The sequence below is a fragment of the Triturus cristatus genome, chromosome 3_2, assembly GCF_964204655.1.
Source record: "Triturus cristatus chromosome 3_2, aTriCri1.1, whole genome shotgun sequence".
Classification (NCBI taxonomy): Eukaryota; Metazoa; Chordata; class Amphibia; order Caudata; family Salamandridae; genus Triturus; species Triturus cristatus.
The window spans coordinates 552206174-552233212 of NC_140584.1; the positions used below are offsets into that span (position 1 = coordinate 552206174).

At 40.7% G+C, this 27039-nt stretch overlaps 1 protein-coding gene across 2 annotated transcripts in view; it reads left to right on the forward strand.

The window, feature by feature from the left end:
* Window positions 1-27039, forward strand: part of DCDC1 (doublecortin domain containing 1) — a 1503674-nt gene that overhangs the window by 868905 nt on the left and 607730 nt on the right. For both annotated transcript variants that reach the window (XM_085648291.1, XM_085648292.1), the window contains one exon: window positions 16823-16980. In XM_085648291.1, the coding sequence (XP_085504417.1) occupies window positions 16823-16980 (158 nt within the window). The remainder of the gene's footprint in view (window positions 1-16822; window positions 16981-27039) is intronic.

A 27039-nucleotide genomic window follows, 5' to 3' on the forward strand; every position in this document is an offset into this window, starting at 1 on the left:
TTTGCAACATCTGCGGTCCATCAAAAATAAGGACTTCACCTATTCAGTAGCCCAGGATTTTCATGACTTCCACTCTAATGACAGCCGCCAACTGATTTATACTGGAATCAAAATTATCAAGCAAAAAGAATAAAAAGGTGGGGATAGGACAGTAAGCCTGAGAAGAGCAGAATCATGATTGATTTTGGCTATCGGCACCAAGAATCCACGAGGGCACAATCGGGATGCAGAACTACATATACATCTATAATAAGCTGATATTTTCCAGAAACCCTTTGTGCAATGAAGTTTATTCATGGACTGTTTAGGGATAATGATCCTATGATTGGACTGCATTTATGTGTGTGTTTATTCTATATGGATTGCGCCAAAGAACAGGAGTTATAAGGGAAGATGAAAAGGATTAAATAAATGGCATACAAAGATTTTAGAGAAACAAGTATCAGTGAAATGAAGAAGAACACAAGAATAACAGGACTTTAGAAAAATGACAAGCCCTGAAGAAGGCTTTTCTTGAGAATAATAAATAACATCCAAAAGAACTGAACAAGAAGATTTGATTTTTTATCGATGTTGTGTGAAGATCTCAGTGAAGTATGATATATTTATATATCCGGAGGCTCAGTAGAAGGTGGAAGACTAAAAGTGTCGTCCTAGGGAACGAATGTTACTTGTGTATTCTTGCATGGCAAATAAGCTATATTCAGGAAATTTGAAAAACAATAAAAGGGTGAGAAAATCGCATGGACGACAGTGTCTTAGGAGTTTGTGTGCCTCCGTAATATTAACATGGGAAACAACGATATTGGATGTATATATATATATATATATATATATATATATATATAACTTATACCTTCTCTCAAAAACAGGAACGCCGCGCACTCCAAGCATATGCTTCATGTATTTTACTATTTTATGTGTAGCCAACCATCACCACAAACTGACAGACACGTTTTGGCCACACGACATTTGTCAATGTGATTTACACTACTAAACCTGATGTATTAAAAACATAAAACTCTATAGGTAAGAGGCATATGTTACAGAAACAAATAATGGATTAAAATGTGTCTCATGTTTTTAACACGTTAGATTTAGAGGTGTAATTGACATTGACAAAATCCGTGAGGTCGAAACATGTCTGTAAGTTTGTGTATCAGGACACATACTTACTTTTACTAAGAAGTTTCATACACCAAGGAAAGTTGTACAGGAGACAAGAAATCGTGGCAGGGCAGATGCAAAAGACTCTTCAGAAACGGAGTTTGAGACAGATCAATCTGAAACTGAAGGTGGAATTATAGACAAAGAACATTACAGGGGTAAATTTTCCACAGGAGTGCCAAGTAAACAAGGAGTCATAGAGAAAATGTCCACAAAGATCAAGGCCACCAGATCAAGGAGGCGAAAAACCAGAAGAGGGGGCAAAAAGGAACAAAACAAATAGCCCAACGAGAGTAACCAGGAGGAAGAGGGGGAAGTTACTGCAACTGAGGGAGGAAAATCTTACAATCATAAACTTGTCAGACAGAGTACTATCATCAGTGGAATCCTCGGTATTACAGATGAGATTGACCTTCTGCCCCACCTCATTTTGGAACTATACGCAAACACAAGCAGACTTGTACCATTTTATTAGGAAGCTGAAGTTGAAAAAAATACACCTATTGCATCCAAAAATAAGATCTGTAGAAATAGCAACATCTGAAGCATCTACTGATATACGCACAGGCCGCGATTTGGAATCCTTACAAGCATTTCATGAATTACAAGGCATGCCTCCTAAAGTAAGAGAAGAACATGATGAGAGAATATTAAAATTCCTGGATCAAGCAGAAATCAGGCAAAGAAGTGGAAAAGGCCACTTCAAGGCAAAATCTAGGTTTACACCACAAACTCCGTAGTGGATTGTTTTCACAAGATAGTTATTAAAGATGTGGACATAATGAGAACAATGACCAAACCAGGGACAGTGAAGAAAAATTTAAATCTCACGATGGAGCAGTGGCAGGCAGTACTATCACTTAAAAATGACACCTCCGTAGTTATCAAACCTTCAGACAAAGAAGGCAACATCATGCTACAATGCAAGAAGTGCTATCAAAAAGAAGGTTCAAAACTATTAAGTGACAGCCAATGCTATCAACCCATCACACGTCTGGTCTTTGAAGATGAATTTCTGTTTCTGAAAGATGAATATCCAATGATACAGACTTTTTATCATATTCCAAAGATCCACAAAAATAGGGAGACACCACCAGGACGTCCCATTGCGTCCTCAAAATGGAGTTTGCTTGAGAACACCTCGACTTTTATTGATTTTGTTCTTTCCCTATCTGTCAAAAATTTAAGTTTGTATATTAAGGATACAACAGATTTTATTTGAGTAATCAATGGACATTGAATGGGAAACTAATTTCTTGTTGATAACATGGGATATTACAAGCCTTTATACAAGTAGTTTGCACCAGCAGGGTTTGCAGACCGTTGAGTATTTCCTAAAAGGTAGGCCGCTGACATTTCATAAGCATGGCATAATGGTACTGCAACTAATATTGTTTTGCCTGAGTAATAAAAATGTTCTGTTCTCAGAGCAATTGTATTTACAAAAACAGGGGACTGCGATGGGGTACTTAAGTTCACCACAGCTATACAAATGTATTCATGAGCTGGTGGGAGAATCACGTGACCTGGACAGGACCCAATGACCAGTGAATGGACAAGATTACTCTGTGGGCCAGATATATCAATGATCTATTTATTATCTGGTGAGGAACTCAGGAAGAAGCAGAGCAATACATAGCGGCTCTTAATGATAATGTTTACAATTTACATTTTACAGCAGCACTGAAGTGGCATATTTAGACCTGCTAGTATATGTAGAAAATAACTAGTTGCTCACAAAGCTTTTTACAAAATCAACAGGTGGCAACTCTATATTACACTCTAAGAGCTAAGATCCACGTAGTCTTATGAACAGCATTCCACAAAGGGAACACTTGCGTTTGAAACACAATTGCTCCACATCATAAGACTATTAGAAGGCAGAGCAGGATGCCATCAGTAGATTTGAAAGGAGCGGGTACTCTAAGAAAACTCTTAAAACAGCAGCCAGTAAAGTCTAAGATCTATTGGCTGCGAAACCCAGAGTACAAATGAATCAGTGACAAGGTTGATCCTCAATTTCTCAGTAGAGACAAGAGAGATTAGCCAAGTAGTGAGAAAACATTGGGGCATTCTGCACACAGAAGAAGCACCTCTTTAAAAGATCTCCTTGTGCATAGTCATTTCATGGAGAAGATAGTGGAGAATCCCAAGGTGATGGGTTTCTTTCCGTGCTCGAGGTGTAAGGCTTGCATAAGTAGTAGGAAGATCAAAGAATATGAGGATCCAGTAGCAATGAAAATTAAAAAGAACACAGAATTGTTAAACTGTAATTCTAGCTTTGTGGTGTATTGCCTGGGGTGACCTTGTGAGAAGAAGTACATAGGGAGCGCGATACTTCCGGCAAAGAAAAGAATACTTGAGCACCTGACGGCAATAACCAAGAAAGATGAATCTTACCCCATGGAGAGACATTTTGCCACAGTTCACAGAAGTAATAGCAGTCTCCTGGCTTCTTCTGTTTGAACCTGGTACCACACAAATAGAGAGGGAGAGACGAAGTGCATATTTTGAGGAGGCTTACATCACGATACATAGTTGAATTGCGAACCCGTGCCCCATGGGATCTAAACAGTGATGAAGAACTGTGAACCCACATTGGGTGAAGAAATGTCTCCAATCAGTAATACTGTCATCCTTCTGGCACTTTATGAATTTAAGGGATATATCGTTTTGAGCACATAGTAACTTTAGTGAGGCACTGGCACTTTTTTGTATATTTGCTGTGAGTATAGAATTATAGCCCATCCAGGGAATAATTGCGATCTATTCAAGGCGGGTCAAATTAATTAAAAAGAGGGAAGTACTATTTGTGTCTGTAACATATGCCGCCTTCCAATAGAATACCAAAACATTTCAACTAAAAAATTGTAAAATTGAGCCCATCACGGATTGTATCACCTGTGAGTCCAAATTCGTGGTCTATCTATTACAGTGTCCCTGTAAAAAGTCATATGTTGGAAGCACGATTAACAAATTGAAATTGAGAATTTTGCAACACCTGCAGGCCATAAAAACATAAGGACTTCATCTATCCAATTTTCATGACTTCCACTCTAAAGACAGCCGCCAACTGATTTTTACTGGGATCAATTTTATCAAGCAAAAAGAACGAGGTGGGGATAGGACACTAAGCCTGAGAAGAGCAAAATCACAATTGATTTTGGCTATCGGCACTGAGAATCCACGAGGGCACAATCTGGATGCAGAACTACATATACATCTATTAGAAGCTGATATTTTCCAGCGACCCTTTGTGCAATGAAGTTTACTCATGGACTGTTTTGGGATAATGATCCTATGATTGAACTGCATTTATGTGTGTATATATATTTCCTATACTTGATTTTATCATCACCGAAAATGAAATGCTTATTGATGCAATCAAAATGTATAATTTAGAATTTAAGTCATTTGATGGAGTCAAACAATTTAGATGAACACCGGTATATTAGTACGTATTGCTGATCTAGAGTTATACTATCTTGAGTACAAATTAACAAAGTATTTAACAGTCAGGGAGCTTTTAAATCAACAAGTCATAAGTCCTTGCAAACAGTACTTTACTGTCGTAACTGCCATGCACTGTCACTTTAGCTACAAATTAATTAAAAAGAGGGAAGAAATGGAGCTTTAAAACATCAATCATGGGTTAAACTCACATTGGATCAATGGGTGGTAGATACATAGTAGGAAATCCATTTGATTTCACCATCTTGACTTTGCAGACAAACTTGACTTTTTACATGCTTTTAATAAGTGTAGAGTACATCTGATCGATTGACTGATATAGTATGGAAAATGTGGTATATTATTTATTTATTTATTTATTAACCTATTTATTGAATATCAATTGATTCATGTGTATTTTTAATTCAAGATGCAGCACTATGAAATTATGCACCAACAGAAATAGAATGGTAAATGGTAATATAAAAAGCATGATTATAAGCATAGTTCCAATAGTATCAGAACCTTTCCAATATGGCTGCCATGTTAAGAGGTATCCAGCCAAGCTATAGCGTATTATTTGTGTCTGTAGCATATGCCACCTACCAATAGAATTTTATGTATTTAACACGTTAGGTTTAGTAGTGTAATTGACATTGATAAAGGCCGTGAGGCCGAAAAGCGTCTATCAGTTTGTGGTGATGGTTGGCTACACATAAGATGATAAAATACATAAAGCATATGCTTGGAGTGCGCGGCGTTCCTGTTTTTAGGAAAAGGTATACACGTTGGTTTGAGGGACTGTCCTCTCAAGCCGCTGCACCAACCATGTCTGGGAGCGAAAGTCTTCTTGATCTTCACAAAGAAAAGAATATATATATATATATATCCGTATGGGAGCAACCCGTTTTATATAGCGCAAACTTGACCCGAAGGTATTAGGTATCAGAGCGCTTTACATAGCACCAGTTGCGTTACACGAGGACACATTCATTTTTGTTAGGCACGGGGAGATTAAGTGATTTTCCCAGAATCACAGGATGTTCAGCCTCATTGCTGAGACTTGAACTCAGTTCCCTAGTTTCGAGGTCGACCTCCCTAGCCATTAGGCCAACTCCTCTCCCCAATATATATTTGTTTTCACCATAGAAAATAGCACTCATGTTGTAATGAGGATACTTTGTTTGCTGCTAATGCCTCCGCAATGCATTGTGGGTGTGTCTAATGATATTTATGTCATAAAAACAATACGGCACATTATCGTGACCAAGCTTATGGCTAGCAACCGAAACGCATTGATTTGTCCTCGCGTCTTTCAATAAAATCGGCAACTTATACAGCAGTCTGAGGTAGTGCCGTGTTCGGAGTGGGAAGTATATATATATATATATATATATATATACACACATATATATATATATATATAAATATATATTCGTTTACTCCAGGTTCCGCCAAAGCTACCGCTTTCAATGTAGCGGGTCCAGGGGCTCACGAGGATGGGAACTCACGTATCAATTGTTGCTACCTCCACGAAGAAATGCCATGCACTGACACGGCTTTTCAAATATTTTATTCGCTTCCACCAACAAGAAGTACTGACAAACCTGTTTCGCCTCCCTTTTGATCATTCTGTTCACATTTAATTCTAAGTTAATATAAATATTAGCAATCATATATATGTTTACTTGATTCACCAATTCATTGGCGAAATATGTTTTTAGTTTTAAAGCATCACCGATTTTAAGCACCTTAGTGAGATCCACACCACGTATTTCATAATTCACATGTTCACACTTGTGTTATCAAATGATTCACACATAATTCTTGGTCGGTTGTGAACCTAAGCACCGGGTTTGTATTTTTTTTAATTACATGGGTTCTAGAGTATACCGCCCTTCAGTGGGCCCAGGGGTCCAGAGATCTACGCATATATTACCCTAAATGGGTACCAACCTCACTAGGTATGTTCCAACATTAATGTTTACTCTGTTCAAACCTTAATTTGGCCTTTATGGCCCCTTACTCATTGTGAACCTATAGTCAAGAAAATTGACAAGCAAGGAATACACAGTCTTCCAAAGAGGTCTTACATTCTGCCCCAATACCAAATGAAATTACACCCAAACCCACATTGATTTGAATTGGTGAATGAAGTAAACATATATATGATTGCTAATATTTATATTAACTTAGAATTAAATGTGAACAGAAGGATCAAAAGGGAGGCGAAACACGTTTGTCAGTATTTCTTGTTGTTGGAAGCAAATAAAATATCTGAAAAGCCCCGTGAGTGCATGGCATGTGGAGGTAGCAACAATATATATATATATATATATATATTCACTGAAAAAACCATAGGTTTCAGGGGTGTTATAGTTAGCTGGACTTTTCACTTGTACAAAACCATTGAAATTCCCCCGTTATAGTTAGTTCAGCTAACTATAACTCGCGCGCCCGCAATGCACTGCTGATGACGTCACATATTACATCACTCATGACATGGTCAGTGACATCACTCATGACATCACTGATGACATCTCAAATGACATCACTGATGACATCACTGATGACATCATCCTTGTGATAGAGTGGCAGACCTCCTCTCACCCTAATATAACCTTTGATACACACATTCAAAAATAGAGACTAACATTTTCAAAACAATGGACATACCAATACCAGTTACAACAACCTCTTCAGTAATTCTAAGATCCACATACACATCCACTCATTCACCAACAGTCCAATACAGTCACTCATACATGTACTCACTCATCATATGTACTCATACACCTATACATCCTGTTACACAATGCCACTCATCCATAGAGTTACTCACACACATAGTCACTCATGCTAATAAAGAATCAAACATACATTTACTTGCATATACAGTTATACACACACCACCACACTTACTTCTACGGAAACTTACACATACTTAGTCTTTTAAACAATCACTTATAGAAACACATACTTATTCATACAGGAACTCTTTCAATCTCTCACTCTCACATATACTCACATATATACACCAATAGTCACATATACTAGTTTAAAACATATGTAGTTACTCATAAAGACACTATTGAGACAGTCATTCACTCACTAACACACCCATACACACACTCATCCACCCATACAGTCCTGCACACATACTGTGTTCAACACATACAAACAGTGAGTCACTCATTCATGCACCTATGCACTACGTAATACCCCCCACCGAACCATGCAGACACTCAGACTGATACTCAAAAAACCAACTAATAACCTATATAGACACCCATGTAGCTACTCACCAACCCATGCAGCCACTTATACACAAAGTGAGAGACTGATACAGATATTTACATATTTAAACATTACTCACTAAGCCATGTATTCACTATGATACACTTAATCAGTCAGTTACACAATCAATTTTTCAAAAACAAATCATCCATTTAGACACTTATATACCCATTTATTCTTCCATCGACCTTGAGATATACATATATAAAACATATTTAATTTTCAGAATAACACACATTCACTGGATGATGTCATCAGTGATGTCATCAGTGATGTCATTTGAGATGTCATCAGTGATGTCATGAGTGATGTCACTGACCATGTCATGAGTGATGTAATATGTGACGTCATCAGCAGTGCATTGCGGGCGCGCGAGTTATAGTTAGCTGAACTAACTATAACGGGGGAATTTCAATGGTTTTGTACAAGTGAAAAGTCCAGCTAACTATAACACCCCTGAAACCTATGGTTTTTTCAGTGAATTTCTGAGGTTTTTTAAATGCTAATTCCTAACTATAACGTGCCTGAAACCTATGGTTTTTTCTGTTAATTTCAAAGGTTTTTTAAATGCTAATTTCTAACTATGCCTACAGAGATAGGACATGTGAAGAAAGAAGAAAAAATGCACAGAAAGAAACAAAAGAAGTGCAGAAAGAAGCAACAGAAGTCCTCAAATACGAAGATAAGTGCAGGAAGAAGGATAACGTGCCTGAAAGAACAAAAAGAAGAGCAGAAAGAAGCCTTGTTGCAAAATCATCCTGTACCCTCAACTTTTTCAGACGGATACTGGTGGTAACTGAGTCTGACTAACCAGTCCTAGAGCCAGTGCTATGTTAAAAGACACTTAGAATACAGTGAAAACACCTACATACACTAGGGAACATTATGCGTTGGGGTCCCCCTGTGATTAGCCTTACCTCCTCTATAAGCCCCTAGTATATAATAGGGCATGGGGATTAAAACTACCTCTTAAAACAGGCCACAGGGCGTTTTTGCACACGTTAACTCAGGCCCCGTCCCCTCCTTTCACCATTGTGTAAACACGCCCTGTGTCTGTTTTTAGTTGGGAGATTAAGTTCATTTGAGTCCTGAGGGTCCCTAGGGTCCAACTAGCCCACTAGGTACCTCCAGTAAGTGCCACAGAGCTGCGTTGCAGAGAGGTGTAAAAAGTGGCACGGCCTGGACCACCTCTCTGCAATGCAGCTCAGTGGCGCTTACTGGAAGCACTTGGTGGGCTAGTTAGCCCCCAGGGGCCCTCAGTATTGAAGGGAAATTATATCCCCAATTTAAAACGTGCCATGGTGCGTGTTTGCACACGTCACCTCAGGCCCCGTCCCCTCCCTTCACCACTGTGTAAACGCGCCCTGTGGCTGTTCTAAGTTGAGAGATTAAGTCCCCTTGAATCCTAAGGGTCCCTAGGGTCACACTACACCACTAGGTACCTCCAGTAAGCGCCACAGAGCTGCGTTGCAGAGAGGTGTAAAAAGGGGCTTGGCCTCAGAACACCTGTCTGCAGCGCAGCTCCCTGGCGCATACTGGAGATGCCTGTTGGGGGCGCGTTTGCAGAGTGCTGCATGGAGGGGGCATGGCCTCCGGCACGATGCCAGTCTTTTATTTATTTTATTTTTTTAAGAAGGGGGGCTGTGTGGTTCCCCTTCTTATTCTAATTTATTGGCCCTGATGACCCCATCCCCCAGGGCCTGTCTCCTAATTATATTTTTTTGACCCCAATCCCCAGGGCCGGCCACTGTTTTTTATTATTTTTAAAAAATATATATTTATAGACACACCTAGGACATGCTGGACAAACCGTACGTACCTATCACCATGACGATTTGCGTGATATTCATTAAAAGGCGACTATGCATGCAATTAATCCACGTGGAATGTATTTACACCACTAGTGAAGCTCTGACATGTCTGATGCTCTACCGTGCCTAATCCCGGTAGACACCCTTGTCGTTTATTTATACAAACATGGGTAGCTATTGACGGGCACATTTAATACACATGCACACCAAGCCATTCAAAGGGGATTCGACAAAAATTCGACCAAAACTATGCAAGAAGCCCCCCTCACAGTTAATAAAACAAACATCCACTGCCGGATGTGTAATACTTTTTATTTTACTCTCTGGAAAGGGGACGAACATCACTTGCGAGTCACAGCGCGCTCCTGACAGAGCCCAATGCTGTGTTACACCCACCATTGCCTGCCGAGTGCCACACACCTCTGTATTGTATTCCACTAGCTAGTGCATATGCTATGACACTCTCTAGCCCATGTGCACTGTAACACCACCCCGTGAAAATGTCATGCCACACTTGTCTTCGCACGGGTTATATTGCCCCATCTAACGTGCCTTCCTCGATGCCTATGTTATAACGCACAGTGCTATGCCATACATATTACAATTTGGGATCCATATCTTTGTCACAGTGCATATGCAACGTTACACTCCCCAGCACATATTTTATATTACAACTTTAGAGACTAGTTAGGTTACACAACACTGCCCTGTGCATATTACACTCCAAGGCGCATATCGCATAGCACGCGCTAGTGCCTGTGCTATCTCGCGCTCTCCAATGAATCTGTCATTGCGCACAATGTATTGCATATTATATTTCACGCCTGGTTCATCTTATATCACACTTTTTGGTGCATAGTTTATACCATACACTATATCTAGTTTTCATTTTCAATCGTGCTCTCAGGACTATGTTCTATATAACACTGTGTTCACCTACCCTTTTCACGGGCATTACATTTTGCGATAGGGGGTGGAGGGTCAGGGGGTGTTTTTGCCAAGTGAGCCCGGAGTCAAAGTCACTAACGTCTTCTTCTTCCTGAATAAAAGTGAGATTATGCTGCATACTTGTTCAAATTTTAAGTAGTTTGCACAGACAAAATGTTTTAAAAACAATAAAGTTTCTAATACCCGCCTTCTCTGAACAGTTAGCTTGCTGCCCCATCCCCCTCCTCCCTATCCTCTGTTGTGTGAATCCATGGACTAGCCTCCTCCCTCCTGCCATGCATGGTCTGATGTGCTGCCACTGCCCTCAATTTAGTATGATGTACCAGTCCACTCCTCCTGCCCTCCATTGCCCAATTCTATGCCCCATCATTGACCTCCTGCTTAAACTCTGTGCTTAGCTTGCTGCCCCTATTCTCCTTCCCCCTGCCCTCCGATGTCTTTGTGCATGCCCCTGCTCCATCCTTTTTGCCCACCATGTCCCATGGACCTGCCACTCCTATCTACTCTGAGTGTTCTGTTGAGCTGCCACTCCCCTCCCACCTGCCTAGCATTGTCAGATGACTGTAACCTGTCCCTGCCACCTCCACCCTGCCTGTCCACATGCCATGCCTCTATCCTCTTCCTCCTGTCCTACATGGTCCATTGTACTGCCACACCCTTCTGCCCTCCCTGGTCTGTTGTGCTGCAACTGCTCCTCCTGCCTGCCCCGTGTGGTCTGTTGTGAGGCCCCTTCCCCTGAACTTTCTTGTCTGTGCACAGGTCCTGACCCTCCCTTCTATCCTCCATCGTCCTTTGTGCATGCCCCTGCACCCTCCTTCTTGCCCATCATAGCCATTGTGCTGCCACTAACCCTCCCACTTGCCATGCATGGTCTTCTGTGCTGCCATGGCCCCTCCCACCTTCCCTGTGTGGTCAGTTAGCTGCCCCTGACCCCCTCCCACCTTCCCTCCATGGTCTGTGTGTATGCCATCACAGTCTCACTGTTGCTCTTCATGTTGTGTCTTGCTTCTAGTGCCCATCCTGCCTGACCTCCATGGCCATCTTGCTGCTCCTGCCCTGCCCCCTTGCCCCCAGCCCTCTGTTTACATATGCAGACCCCTACTCCCTCCCTCCTGGCTTGTCTGTTCCATTGTAATGCCCCTGATCCGTCCCTCCTGCCCTTTATGGTCTGTTATGCTGCAGCCTTCTCTCCTGTCTGTCCATTATGGTCAGCTAGCTACCATTGCCTCTTGCCCCTCTGTTCTCTGTTGTCCATGTGCATGGTCCTGTCCCCTCCCTCTTGCTTTCTATGGATTGTTGTGCTGCACTCCCATCCTGCATGCCCTGTGTGGTGTATTGTGCTGCTGCAAACCCTGATGCCTGCCCTGCAGGGTCAGTTTGGTGCACCTCTCCATGTCTCTCCTGTCCTCTGTTATCCAAGTCCATGTCCCTATCCCATTTCCTTCCATGATCCAATGTACCATACTTGCGAACATTTTGAACTTGGTAAGAGAGAGATTTTGAAAAAAAACTGGGGTATTGATTTTCCCCTTTGAGTTACATTGAAAAAGAGGATATTGTAGACAGGAGACAGATCAAATAAAGCCCATTTGAGCTTAAAAACATTGGACGTTTCCTGGCTGAATCGGGTCTGTTGGCATGTATGGTTGTACTACCATTGCCTCTTCCTTCTGCCCACAATGGTCTATTACATTGCCACAGCCTTGAAGGAGGGTAGATTTTGTATCACAGGGGGCCCCTGGCCCGTTCTGTCCACACCTGAAGTATGAGACCCTTGTCCTTGCCCTGCCAGCCGCATTTGTAGGCCGTATTAAATTGACCAGCGGGTCCTGTGTTGCTATATAATTATCCTGAGACATCCTTACCACTCAGCCAGCATAAAACCCCTGTGTAGGCCCTTCTGTTCAATATGTAGGCCTCTTTGTTAAATTGACCATAGCTCTGCAATTTTAGTGTATAGCAGTCTGAAGGCAGGTCTGCGAGGCCTTCTGCTCCAAACTAGTAGCCCCCACCCTACCCGAGTGCTCCGTGCTCGGTATCAAAGTTCAACATCCCCCTGAAGCTGTCGACATACAGTAGGCTGCATCCTGGACTGGTACTTGCTTCCTGGGCAGGTTTACCGCTTTTAAGGAAGTGGCAACCGCAGAGCGTCAAGTTAGGAGAACTGAGGAGATTTTATACATGAATATATTGAATTCCTGTACAATACCCATTATTTTCTGCTTGCTCTATGGAACTTACGATAAGCGATTGGCCTGAGAGACTGACCTTTTCACCCAGTCCATTGTCAGCATTAAGTGGGTAAATGACGAAATGTCTGGTAAAATCTGCAGACGAAGCTTTTGGGTAGCATACGTAGGTAGATGTAGCGTGCAAAGGAGCCCACAAAATGATATAAAAAGGGAGCACCCACAGATATCGACGGACAACCTCGCCGTCTGTATGTAGGTTAACAGGCTGTGCAGGTTTTCCCCAAGAACTGGGAGCTCTTGTATTCCTTTGCTTAAAATGTCTTGCTCTGCTTTGCTTGAAGTATCTTATTCTATTTTACCTATATGAAATGTCATGTTATGTTTAGCCATTGTTCTCTTTACTTTTGCATTTAAAAGATGTTGTATTGTAATTGCAGGAATGCTTGCTCTAAGAGTAAATGTGAGTGTCCCTAGGTAACATTTTCCTTGGTGTAACTTGTTTCTCATGATGCATTTATAGATGTGTTTTCTCTCTCTCTCTGTCAGTCCATTAATTGAGATACAGAGAATATCATGACAGCTGTATGATTATCTGGATTCTGTATTTTGTACTTTATGTCTCTATTCTGCGGTTTCTTTGAAGTTGCATCTTCTCATTAAACTGCCGTTGTATTCTGCCTCCAATTCCATGTCTCATATGTCTGTTTTCTTCATTTTTGGAGCAAGCGTTCCTAGGCACCCCGGCTCAAATTAAGGTGCCCCTTTTGTCCCTGACTCACTCTCCTGCTCAGTTCTGTGGTGGCTCCCGGGGCTCTGGGGACCGCCCCTAGCTTCCTTGACCCGTAATAGATCTTCCCTCCAACAGCCTCTCTTGCAAGTCCTGTATTGTTGGTTTGTTGCCCCTGCCCCCCTTTCCACTGCCCTCCATAGTCTGTTGTGCTTCCACGGCCCTTCCTGCCTGCTCAGTGTGGTTAAATTGTTGCCTTTGCACCCTCCTACCTGCCTTCAATTTTCAGAGTCCGTGCCCCTGGCCTCTGCCTCTCAACAGTATCCTAATGAACAACTAGATTGCTAACATTCTATATTTATTACAAAAGTGTGGAACGCCTGACATCATCTTGATGTAATCAAAACTGTAATACCTAGAGCATTCCTTTAGAAATTACATATATGAGAGGGTCTTATTGGCATCAAAATTATGGTTAGTGCTCTAAAAGACTAAAATAAGGACATATTTTCTGAGTTTTCAAATAGCGACAAAGCACTTTTAAATTATTTGTTATCTTTATGTTTTTTTATCTAGTTGACAACTTGATTAAATGTTGCACTTAGGGGAGAGGATGTGGTGTTACTTCCAGAACTGCACACTTTGCAACTGGGGAACCAGGTTGAAGTTTCTGCTTCAGCTCGACATTCTGTGATTCTGGTCAAATCACTTAGTCTCCCCATGTCTACAACCAAAATGAATTTGTTCTTGTGTGATGTAACCAATGCTCATGTAAAGCACTCCAATACCTGACAAGTCTGCACTATATAACACTGCAAAAACACAAAATAATAAGTGTTTTGCACACTTCTGTCATTGGGCTATATTTGGGCTATATCTGGGTGATTTTGGGCTACATTTGGGCTCTTTTGTCTCCGGTGGCCATCTTGGGAGATTTATTTGTTATGAAGTTTCCTAATTTCCTCATGTACTGCAGTCTCCTCAGTCGGAAATGCTTTCAGTTTTTTACTTTGATTCCATCATGAAGGTATTCAGATATGTCACACATTTGCCATGAATTCTGAATGTTAGCACTCTAGTTGCTCATTAGATCACTGTAGTAAAACTACTGTTCACCATGGAAGTCTGCTCCTGGTATTAAAAGTGCATGTTTCAGTCTGCATGTCAGAATTTTTTAATGAAATAGAAGAGGATTTGAGAAGTCACTCAAAATGTGCCCTCATTTTCTTTCTTCAGCATTAATCATAATTTCTATGGCAAAATGAACCCCCTCATTGTGTTCCTTTTTAAATTAAATGTTTTAAGTGTTACCAGTTTATTCCAATCAAGATGGCTTCAGGTGTGCCATACTTTTGTCATAATGTAGACAGTAAGTGCTCTAGTTGTTTTTAAGAACATTCTTGGACATTCTGTCATTGGGCTATACTTGGGCTACATCTGGGTGATATTTGGGCTACATTTGGGCTCTTTTGTCTCTGGTGGCCATCTTGGGAGACTTATTTGTTATGAAGTTTCCTAATTTCCTCATTTACTGCAGTCTCCTCAGTAGGAAATACTTTCAGTTTTTTACTTTGATTCCATCAAGAAAGCATTCAAATGTGTCACACATTTGCCATAAAATCAGAATGTTAGCACTCTTTTTGCTCATTAGATCACTGTAGTAAAGCTACTGCTCACCAGGGAAAACTGCTGCTGGTATTGCAAGTGCATGTTTCAGTCTGCATGCCAGGATTTGAGAAGTCACTCAAAATGTGCCCTAATTTTTCTTTCTGCAGCACTAATCATACTTTTTATGGAAAAATGAACCCCCTCATTTTGTTCCTTTTTAAATTAAATGTTTTAAGAGTTACCACTTTAATCCAAGCAAGATGGCTTCAGGTGTGCCATACATTTATCATAAGTAGGACGGTTAGCGCTCTAGTAGTTCTTTGGAACACTCTGGAAAGCTGTAGTAGAACACAAAGGAATCAACTGACAGTCTCTGCCCTTGTTGGATGTACATGTTTTACTGAGAATGTCAAACTTCATTCTCACATGACTGAGAAAGATAATGTGAATTTACAGAAAATAAGCTCTCAGTTTAGCTTATAGATCACCTTCCAAACCTCTGTGGTAAAAGCATGAGAAAATATTTTTCTCTCAATCATGATATCCCAGCAGAAGGCTTTTTCACATGGTGAAATCACCTTAGAACATACCACAATTCCTAAAATGAGTATGGTACCATCAACAAATGATTTATAATGTAACTAAAGTCTTAACATCTTCTATTAACTGCAATGCTTTTTAATGAGGTGCTATCATGTATATTGGTCCCAAGATGGCTGCCAACACTTCTTGGATGAAGTGCTGACAGCCAATCAGATCTCAGGATGAGATGTGTGGTTAGGCTCCGCCCACATATATATATTGATTTAAATGCTATTTTCTCAGGAACTACTGAACAGATTTACACCAGACCTACAAAAGGCACTTCCTTGACCTGAGGACTACCTCTCTGCCAAATTTCAAGTAACTCTGTTCAGCCGTTCGGGCTGTAGCTGTGTCTAAAGGTCCTATGGAAAAATGCATGGGAAAAACGCGTTTTGGGACCCCCCTTTTTTCTCAGCCCCCGCTTGACGAATCCCCCCGAGACTTTCAGGGTAGGAGCGGAGCGTAGCGCCCCACCTATTTTGAAAATTTCGCGAGGATTCATCGACCGGCGCCAAAGTTATTCCAAATAGAATGTTGCAGATTTCCTATGGAAACAGGGTCCTAACTATAACTATCTACTGGCGACCGCCAGTAGATAATATATATATATATATATATATATATACTGTTAGCATGGACAACTGTGAGAGCTATGTGTATGTGTGTGTATGTGTAATAATTTTGAGGATTAACTTTAACTGTTGCAGTATGCACTCAACATTGTAACGTTGACACGTAGAAAACCATTTTTCTATCGTTAACAGATATGATGTGTGAGCACAGTTGTGTGTTTGCTTATAGGCATATACAGAATCATAATATATATTCAGGAAAAAATGTCGGGCATCTTGATCCTTTTAGCAAAATCTATGCATGTGTGCGCTATCAACTTTCATTTATTTCGCTCTTGTTGAAGGATGTTGACATTGATATGCAGAATTTGACATTTCCTATTCAACAGCTTTATTCATGGAAAGATAACCACGGATCCTTTTATTTAACAATATGTAAATTATATATCACAACTTTATTTCTAGGGTTTGAAAAATAATGTCAATGACCCCAGTGGGAAGCACGTTTCGGGACCTTTAGACACCCATGTAATGCCCGAAGGGCCCCCCCGGAGGGCTCTGCAGCCAGCAGTGGCACTGGTGAGGAGGCTGGAAGAGAAACATCCCAGGGCCTCTGCTCAAAGGTAAGACACTGACAGAACTGATATTTATTGTTCAATGACATTAGATGTTTTCCTTCAGTTTCATGTAAGATTGATTTCCCAGATACTATTGAAATATCTCAGAACCCCTCTGGCTTGCAAGCAAACATGAATATCTGACTAAAACTACAGAAAAGGGTGGCATTTATCTGAATTTTGAAAGACTGATGTTTGCTGTCAGTTAGCATGGGATGACGCTGCATTATACGTGCAAGTAAATCTTGATAAAATAAAAGTCTAATATGTTCTAGAGGTCACTTGGTAAGTTGTAATAAGTTAGATTTAAATTCAGCTTGATATAATGTTTGCATGATATACGTTTTATAATAAAATTTACTTTTCACCGTTTCTATAAAGCCCTCTCATGCGGTATGCAATGGTTATTTAATTCTTTGCCATTTTGGGATAAAGATAAAAATAGCCTTTTACATCTCATTTAATGGCGATCACGCTAATAACCGAATTTTGTGTTTGAGTTTGTATTGTAATTGTATTTATGTTGTATTTAAAATACTCCTCACAAGGGGAGGAAGCAGGTTAGTCAAGGGCAGAAGGGATTGAGCGGGGTTAAAAAAAAAGAAAAGGAAATTTCACTTAACCACCGGCCGCCGCCTCTCCTCAGTCCTCTTCGGCCGACGAAGGAAGTACACAGGCTCTCAGACTCCCCTAAGCCAATCACGATGCTGCTGTAATCAGCATGACAGCAGCATTGCGATTGGTCTGAGCGGCCTGGTTCAGCACTCAGAGAGGCAGTGGGAGCTTGTGCGTGGTCTTCACCCGGCTGCGCAATACAGCCAAGTGGAGAACATGCTAAGTCAGCATGTCTGTTTGGCCGGCCCAAGACTGCCGGTCAAACCGTCATGCGCACTTAGAAAGTGTCCACCACTCCTCCCCTGCTCTGTGGGCAGACCGGCCCTGCCCGGCCGCACCTAAAAGAAACACAACAAAGCCAGTACTGAAACATAAAATGACAATAACATGCTGTTATTATCATTTTATTTTTCCTGAGGGGCTATGCTGCTCCGCCTTAGCGGAAGAGGCACCACTGGAGATAGTGCCATGTGATAGAAGGGCGTTGCATTGCAGTGTGGTCTATGCGGGAAGCGTTTCTGTGTCATGCACGGGTGAACAATGGCTTGTGGACAGTAGAGATAGAATGCATGCACTTTACATCAGTTGATAGTTGGGAATGTTTGAGTGAGTCTCTATAGGATCCACCCAGATGCAACAGCCCATGGCTGTCAGGGTATTATCAAGAAGACAAAGAGTAAACAATGAGACTGACCTTAAACTTATGTGAGGCTGCAGGAGCAATGGGGAACCACCTTACCCTGCTGCCCCGTTTACTCTCAGCTCTGCTGACCTCAGTTCTTGAGAACTGTATAAATGGAGGGGAAGGGGATTAGGGAAGTATTGCTGGGCGCTTCTGCTTTCATTTTTCACACAGGGAGTGCAAGACAAGTTGCCTAGTGAAATGATGAACACAATTACTCTTTTATGAACAGTACTTCTACTGGAAAAGTATTATATATTTTTTTGTAATCGTGTGTACCTTGAAATCCTTCTTAGTACAATATCTTTAAACAAGACTCTCTATAATATAAAGCTAATAATCCTAATCTAGAACCAAGAGAATGAAGCTGCTGATAACACTGCGCCTGATTGTTTATATATTCTTTTGTAATTCTTACTGGCACTTTGAATTTAAGAGTTGAGCCTCTGCGAAAGAGCAATCCCAAAAACTGCATGGTTTAAGACATCACTGTGAGGTCCTACCCCTGCGGTTACCTCACTCATGGTGAACTCCAGAAGCTGCCGCGATCATTTCCCTTTCTACATAGATAATATCCACAGCCTCTAACCATCTCTACCTTTATTCCGATTCTGAGCTCCCTTACCCATGAAAGTACCTCACTAACGAGAGGAGGAGGATGAGACTGTAAAATGCTTCACAGTAAATTGCTTACTCCAAAGTTCAAGTTCCATTTATGTTACCAAAAATATGAAAATGTAAATGCTTCAAACACCCGTCAGCTCCTGTATTCATTGTGTATGCTATGATCACTGAGGTAAAATCTACAACAGGCATGCATCACATATTTACTACTGCAAACAAGTGAAAGATTAAATACCTTAAGAACCACAGGTGCCTACAACAGCCATAGAACCACTAACCGTAGTTAAGCTCCACACAGAATCACTGCACTGACTGTAACCCAAAACACAGCTCCCCACAAGCCAAGGAACAACACCGAGCAAGAGCTTCACCTGCTGGTGACGAATGTGTGGAACAATGTTTTCTTGGCACCAGAATAACTAAATATCCTCAGTAATAGACTTCTCTTCCAAGGAAGGCAAGCAAGCCACCTTACCTGTTCGTCATCTATATAGTACAAAGGAAAAAGGCATGGCAGCCACCTTACACGAGATAATGCCGGAAGTGACCATTATTTTCAACAAAGGAAAAGACTAGAGTGCACGTCAAAACCTTTAATAATCTTCACTGGTACACTGAGAAGGAAATGGAAGCGACTTCACTTCCTTATACGAACAGAACTAGAGCACACATTAAAGCACTGCTCCAGTCTTTTACTGTGCATCTACGAGTTCCTACGATGCACGCGTAGGATACAGATAGTCATGGTAAATCTGCTATATATCCCCCACCCCAGAAATGACAGGTTCGTGAATAGCGGGCATGTACTGTCTACATGCAGCCATTCAAAATGATATCTTTGTAGTTCGTATAAGATTGGAGTAACCCAGAGTCAAAGACTGGGGAACTGCAGTCAGAGTAAAGGTTAACTTAGAACTACCCAAGAGGGACCTACAGAAGTGCACTGGTTATTTGCTGCCAGGATAAAGGTCCAGTAAGGTCCAAGACAAGAGTTGTGGGTGACTCATTGGCCTGCAGTGAAATATAGAAAACCTGGATTAATGCCCCACGTGTTACATCCCGGGGAGGCAGAGTTTACTTCATGCACTGGTTACATGAATCCGTCTTGACAGAGGAGTGGTTTACAATAAACACTGATTTCGATTACCCAATATAATTGCCGTATAGGGTCTACCCAGAAGCTAAAGAGGGGCAACTTACCGGGTACGATATTCAAGTAGCCATCTTAAATTATCTACTTAAGAACTTATTCAACAGTGGCAAAGAATAGCCTACAGGCATGCAAAGAATAAATGCAGCAGTGGCCACTGCAGGAGTTCCATGGCTTATAGCGGCTAGAGGAAGCCAATGCCCACGGTCACAATCCGGCTTGCAAGCAGTTAAACAATGAATCTAGCCAAAATTAGACAAACAAATGGAGTAAGTCACAGATAGAGAAGCTGTGGCCTAATACCCAGCTCATACAAATAACATTCACCCTTTTATCAATAAGGATTGACTGTGACAGGCAGATTTCAGACTTTACTTGCTAGGGTCCATCAAAGGATGTTCTGAAACATAATTCACCGGTTGGCACTAACCGGTGACTCAGGATTAATGGTCTGTAAAGGTCCACCGAGAGCAACAGAGGTGCAGCCCATGGGGTGCACTGGATACAGGTAGCCAGGATAAACGTCCTATGGGCTCAGCCACGAGTGACCGATGCGCAGTCCATGGCATCTTGGATTCAGGCAACCAGTATACATGTTCAATATGATTCTCCCAAGTGCGGTAGAAGAGCAGACCACAGGTACAGCCAGCCAGGATAAATGCTTTGTAGAGGTCCACCTAAAAGTGAGAGTATAGTAGCTCATAGTGTGCACAGGCTACAGAAAGCCAGGGTGATGAAGAGAAGGAGGAGACACACACTGGTGTTCACTGGAAAAAGGCAGCCAAGGTGCGCACTGCACGATGACAATACACTGGTGACCGTGGCAGCGCTACGCAGTGTGTTTGGTTCACTCTAATGTGTATATTTGGTATGGAAGGAACGTGACTAGTAAGCTTCTTAGATTGAATAGAATAGACTAAAATGCATATTAATGCTAGAATAAGGAGTTCTGAATGCGACCCACGGCACAGCTTGACCCTAACAGGCTATAACCGGGTTCCATACCAGTTTATTTATAATTTTAAATCCACATCCTGAGTTTAGGCTAGGGACGAACTTTTAGCTCAATGTATGCAATCTATCGACGTTATTTTCCTTTTGAAAAAAAATCTTTTTTTCAATTATAGAAAAATGTAAATTGGTGGTACATGTGTCTGCCCACCTCCTTTCCACAATAAAGGTGCCATAACAATTTAACAAGCCAGGCGATAGGTTCCTTCAAGGGACCCCAGTTTCATAGTGGGTGCAGCCTGCGTATTGACGATTGCTGTTCAAGATGTACTTTCAGTCCCAACATTTTCCTGGCAGAGGAAATGATCATGGATCGGAGATTCAGTAGATATTTATTTACCCTTGAGTAGTCGGGTGAAATATTAAAACTTCAAGACTTCGAGAAGGCTGCATTTTCCAGATTCCACTCGGCAACACAGAGCTAATAAAAATGCACCCCTAATTTTTAAATATGCAAAGTAAGCCCTGAAAGTGATCCATCAATGATCAACAAAGGTGCCAATACTGATAGTTCTTTTTAACAACAAATGCCCATGGGTGCACAGATTCGAATCAAAAGTCACCCGGGTCGATTCTTATCAAAACCAATTTTTTATTTTATTTGCTTAAGAGCAAACGCATTTTTTTCATTTAAATGTGCATCGCAGTTTCAAAAACACACGCAAAGGACATTGTTTTACAAAACTAATTGAAAAAACAAACCTATTAACAATACATACAAAGGACAAATTACTTTAACAGCATTTAGACAAAGACTGAGACAACATACAACAAATAACATAAAATGACTCAACATTCATACAATAGACAGTGCTTTACGAGGCGTTAATATTAAATCATCAAACAGTGTGAATGTTTGGAAATGCCATGTTTCTGCACAGAATAAATCAACAGAAGTTTAATAATTTGATACAAGCAGAAACCATAGCAAGAATATGTTGCCACACTTTTTTGTAAAAAAGGAGACTGGTCGACGCGTTTTGAACCTCATATAAAACAAATTGGAGGTTCTCTTCAGGACCAAACACTAGTACTAGAGATCAGCCTATCTCGAATATCACTTGGAAAAAGAAGTTCTATTTTTATGTCAAGCAGTCAACGTCACGTGGAATTTGTCATGAAGGAAAACTTTCTGATTTGAAAGGATCTTTGTATGTGCGTGAATGGATGTAAAAGAGACACTCACAGCAGTTCCCACAAGGTTTGTGGCAAAAGGCACTGCAATGGGAGCGCCTAAGGCCGTTCCTGCATGGCATGGACTGTACAGTCCATGCCGTGCAGGAAAGGGGGTGCACGCAGACAGGGGAAACACAACATGTACAGAGGGGCAACACAGGGCTCTATAGGGCTCACCGCCATGAAAATGCTGAGGGTGGGGAAATTCGTAATATGCTTGGTGGTGCCGCAAGACCGCTAGGGATTGCTGATCCCTGGTGGTTGCAGTGGTCCCCTAGAGAACCGACTGCTTTAGTCCTAATACGGTGGTCGGTCTGCTGGTGCGGCAGTCCCTGACTGCCACAGCGCCTCCACTGCGAGTTTGGCAGTCCTATGGTCCGCCAAACCCATAATCTGGCCCTTAGACATTAGCATTTTAACTTTTTATTACTTTTCAAACTTTTTATGCCCATATCATATGTTTGTAAAATATTTTAAAACATTGCAGGCTTGCCAAGGCCAGACCTATTGGCTTTACAAATGGTTGTTAAATTTGATCATACATTTAGCCTAAAATTAACCCTTTTCCTACTAGTAACCCTTTGCCTTTCTAGCACTGCCATTGCACCTTTATATGTATGGTACACTGCCTTTTAACATAAATGATTTTTTTTGTTACTGTTTTGTTATTTTTCCTATAGTGACCTAAAAAACAATTTACTATAACAATGTTTCCATAATTTGGTGTCTAAACTATGCCATTCCTTCATAGTGGCAATATTCCAACAAATGTTAAGAGCAGAGAAATGCTTTCACTTATCTTTTCTCGGATCTGATTCTTTTAGTAAAGAATTTGTATTGGCAATTGCTTTCTCTGATCTTACTGGTAGTGCAGCATCATTGGAATACAGATAAACTAGCCTAACAACCTTGCTTATTTTAAAGAACTCCAGTATTGTTATTTACAAGATTTGTTAATACTATTAGCAATCAAATGACATAGCTGTAGATATATTAAAGAACAAATGAGGAAGAATATATTGTGGGAAGAGTTGACTAAGGAAGGAGAATTTTTTTTGGTGTACCCATACTATGTGCTATTCATTGACTATTCAGAGACTACCTGAATGCATGCCTCATTGCTCTGCTTGATGCACAGTTTGTGAAGACTGTTGTCTGTAGCGTTGTTTACATTTTCTTGTCTTTGCCGTAATGGCCGTGACCTACTCCGCTGACAGCAAATGTCCCTGCGTGGTGTGATATCCAAGGTAGTAAATTAGAGTTTTTTCACATTATTCCAAGATGGCATGGGTACCTTGCCTTGTTGGGAATTCTCCAAGACATTCAATCTTCTCTATCTTCTCAACCATTGCATGACACTAACCAACTTAAGGAATCAAGTGTGTCACAATCTGGTTTATTTGTACTTTTCAGCTACAGCTAGCTTTACCTGTCTGTAGCCAGACCTATAGTTTCCAACAAATGCCATATACTTATGCAGTCTTAGAGTCAGCCCCTTGCTCATGACTGGAGGGCTTTGTTGTCTATCACAGATGTCTGCTCTTTATTCCATGGCTTTCCTCTCTTGTCCTGTATTTGTCCTTACCAGGAGCATTTCAGTCTCACAGTGTTGTGAATGGATGAATGATATCCTTCCAATGCTTTCTTGAAGGGACTCTTTTATTTTATATTCAGCACTCCGTCAGAGTTCTTATAGTTCCTTGCTCTCTCCCCCTGAATTTTCTTCATTGCCCCATGCAATCTGTTTCCCACTCTCCAAAGCTCCCCTAGCCCATCCCCCATCAGGCTCCCTGTGATCTTTTTTTTTTTCATGAGGCCTGGTCGCTCAAAGTGCTGCTGCGCATCTCGAGCCATTGTTTGTACTTCACGGACGCCTAATTATTATTTTTTCATTTTGATATAAAATTCTAACATGGCATGTGGATGACTAGTTTGAAATCGTAACACTTGTTTAAGAATAGATATACAAGCACAAGCATAGTAATGGAATTAATAATTTCAAATCATCTGTAGCACCTCTACATGGAACAGACAAACATACATATTTATTACAGAAAAATGGTCTTTGGCTAAAATTAGTTTTTTGTAATCCTCATAAAAGACTCAAGGAACTGCACTTGTTTTCTACAGCATATTTGCTCTTGGTTGTTGAGGTCAACCTGGAAAAATAGTTAATTTAGTAGCATGTTACACAGAAATTACAGGAGCACATGAAATGATTAAGAAAGTTGTCAATAGCAGATGTGAGTAGTTGAAAAGTTTCAGCACTCTGTCCATCATCTTGTTGTGTTTGCTATGTTCGCCCTAAATGGCCATGGGTATACCCAGACGTGGGCCCCTTGCCTGCTGTGCCATAGATTCCAGCTAGCCTGGCTGATGAGGGGGATACCCTGAATCTGGTACCAGGATGTTTGTTTCCGGTCCAGGGAGGACCTAGTCTGGCAGTTCAGGCTGGACTGTTCCCATGAGGAGAAGGGTCAAGACTGATTCGCATGTGGCTGGGTCCAAATTGGGGTGGCATTGTGACCAAAAGAACAATTGATTAAACCCAGATCTCTTAACTGGGGGTTGAAAAGTTTCAGCACTCTGTCTATCATCTTGTTGTATTAGCAGATGTTACACCATCGCTATTCTTGGAATTCTGGCCTTAACTGTATACTACTTCCTATAATTGATTTTATGCTTATTATTTAAGATTTCCTTAATATTTCCAATGTTTTTCTTAAATTTTGGATAATAATATCTTCTTGCATGGCAACACTTCTTACCAAAACTCTTAATCCTTGTAATCCTGTACATTGTTATTGATGTCTACTGAATGCTGATGTTGTCCTTCTGAAGCAGATTGCTTTACTGAAGCTTTACTCTATTATTTCTGTATACGTTTTTGTTATCCTTATAGGACTGGTGTTGGGCATCACTTTTATTTCGATTAAAAACAGATAGTTTGTGTTTTGCCTGATGAAAGAAGCTCCCGTTCTTTCTGGAAGTATTTTTACAGTTGCAGACATTGAATGTGTAACTTTTGAGACACACCCGATAGCTGATCTAGCTACTGTATAGATTTCAGGTTCAATGGTCATATGATTTTGTGAAGGGAAAAATATGTAGCTGTTTCTTGTTAAATGACCCCTAGCATACTCCTGGAGAAAGAGAGAGCAATAGATTCTTACATTCATTCATATATTTTGATATTTACCAAATACACATACTGGTAAACTTATGACCACTCCAGAGTGTTTTGTTACTGTTGCAAAATGCATTGTGTTGACAACAAATACTAAAATATTGTAAAGGTCTCTAATGCTTTTATTACCTTAAGGCTACCTATATCACATGTAAAGGTTGTGCTAATAAAGGTGTATGATTCTTATGTTTGGAATATTCTAGGTTAGATGCATGTATGGGCAACAAAGTTACTCACGAAGTTCCCTACTCCAAAAAGAAGGCTTGACTTTATAAAGTAAAGTAAGCACAAAAGCTTAACTTCAGAATGCAAAAGAATAGTCAGCTTAAAAGTCCAATTTGTATGTTTTAAGCAAAGGTGAATAAATATGCCAACAATCATGCCTAGTATAAACACATACCATGTCTGTGGTTTGTGATAAACAAATGTCTCTATAAGAAATAAACAGAACATAATGATGAACTAGTAGGGGATGAGATACAAGCACAATGGTAAAGTAGTAGATTTAGTGTACTTGGTGAAGAAGAACTTTCCAACAAATACCAATTTTGATCAGATCTCCAACCTAAAGTGTAACTAGCCCATGGGTCTCCAACCTTATCTGGAAAGAGCTGTTTATGTTGAATGAAAATGATTCTGAGCTAATAATATTGTCAGTGTTGGAATAGTGACCACGCATCAGTCAAGATTACATTAGTGCAATATTGTCAGCAGTTAACACCTTACGAAACAGGCATGGCTGCCAGCAGCTATGTAAAGAAAATATTTATAATTTTGCAATGTGCCTACATCGGTAATTCATAACAGCAATTGCTGCAATGCCCCTGACACCAAGATAATGATAATAATAATAAGTTTCCCAATGCCCCACGATTTATAACTCAAATAACAGTTTTATATATCTTTTGGAACTCAACCATTTTTTTCAGACATTAGCTTATTAGTTCTGAAAATATAATTTATTTTGCCTTGAACACTCTATATACATTTTGGTTTAGATACATTACTTTAACCAACCAAAAGCTTCTAATTTAGTTGACTGGCCTGCTCCAGCACAGGTAGCTCGAAAGCTACCAGTAGCTCATGAGCTACTCATTGGAAAAGCCTGACCTAGCCCAAACAGTAGAGTGAAAAGTTGATAGCGATTCCTTCACTCCACTAAAAGGGTCCTTATATAATAAAGTCTCTGATCAGGAACAAAAAGGATCAAGCTGGGTAAACTTCAGATATGACCATTCTCTTGATGTTATGAAGATGGTCATTCTCTTGATGTTATGAAGACAGCAGGACACCTACAGCCTACAAGAGTGTTCAAATGACAATGACAAAGAAAGAGTAGGAATGATTTCGTTGCCCTTAGACCCTCCAAAGAGAGTTAGCCAGTAGTGAAAATGATGTAATCTTTTGTGGTGACCTCACAAAGGTTCAGTGTGAGATGATGGCAACATTGAAAACCTCCTTTAAAAAGCTTTTCAAGGTGGAGAATACATCAGCAGTGGTGTAGTGCAGGTTACTGAAGATTGGACAAGAGTATTGGAGTGTGAATTGATGATGCATTAATTGGAGGTTAGGATAGTAAAAGTGAACAGGGTGTGGTTTACATGATTTCAGAGCACAATT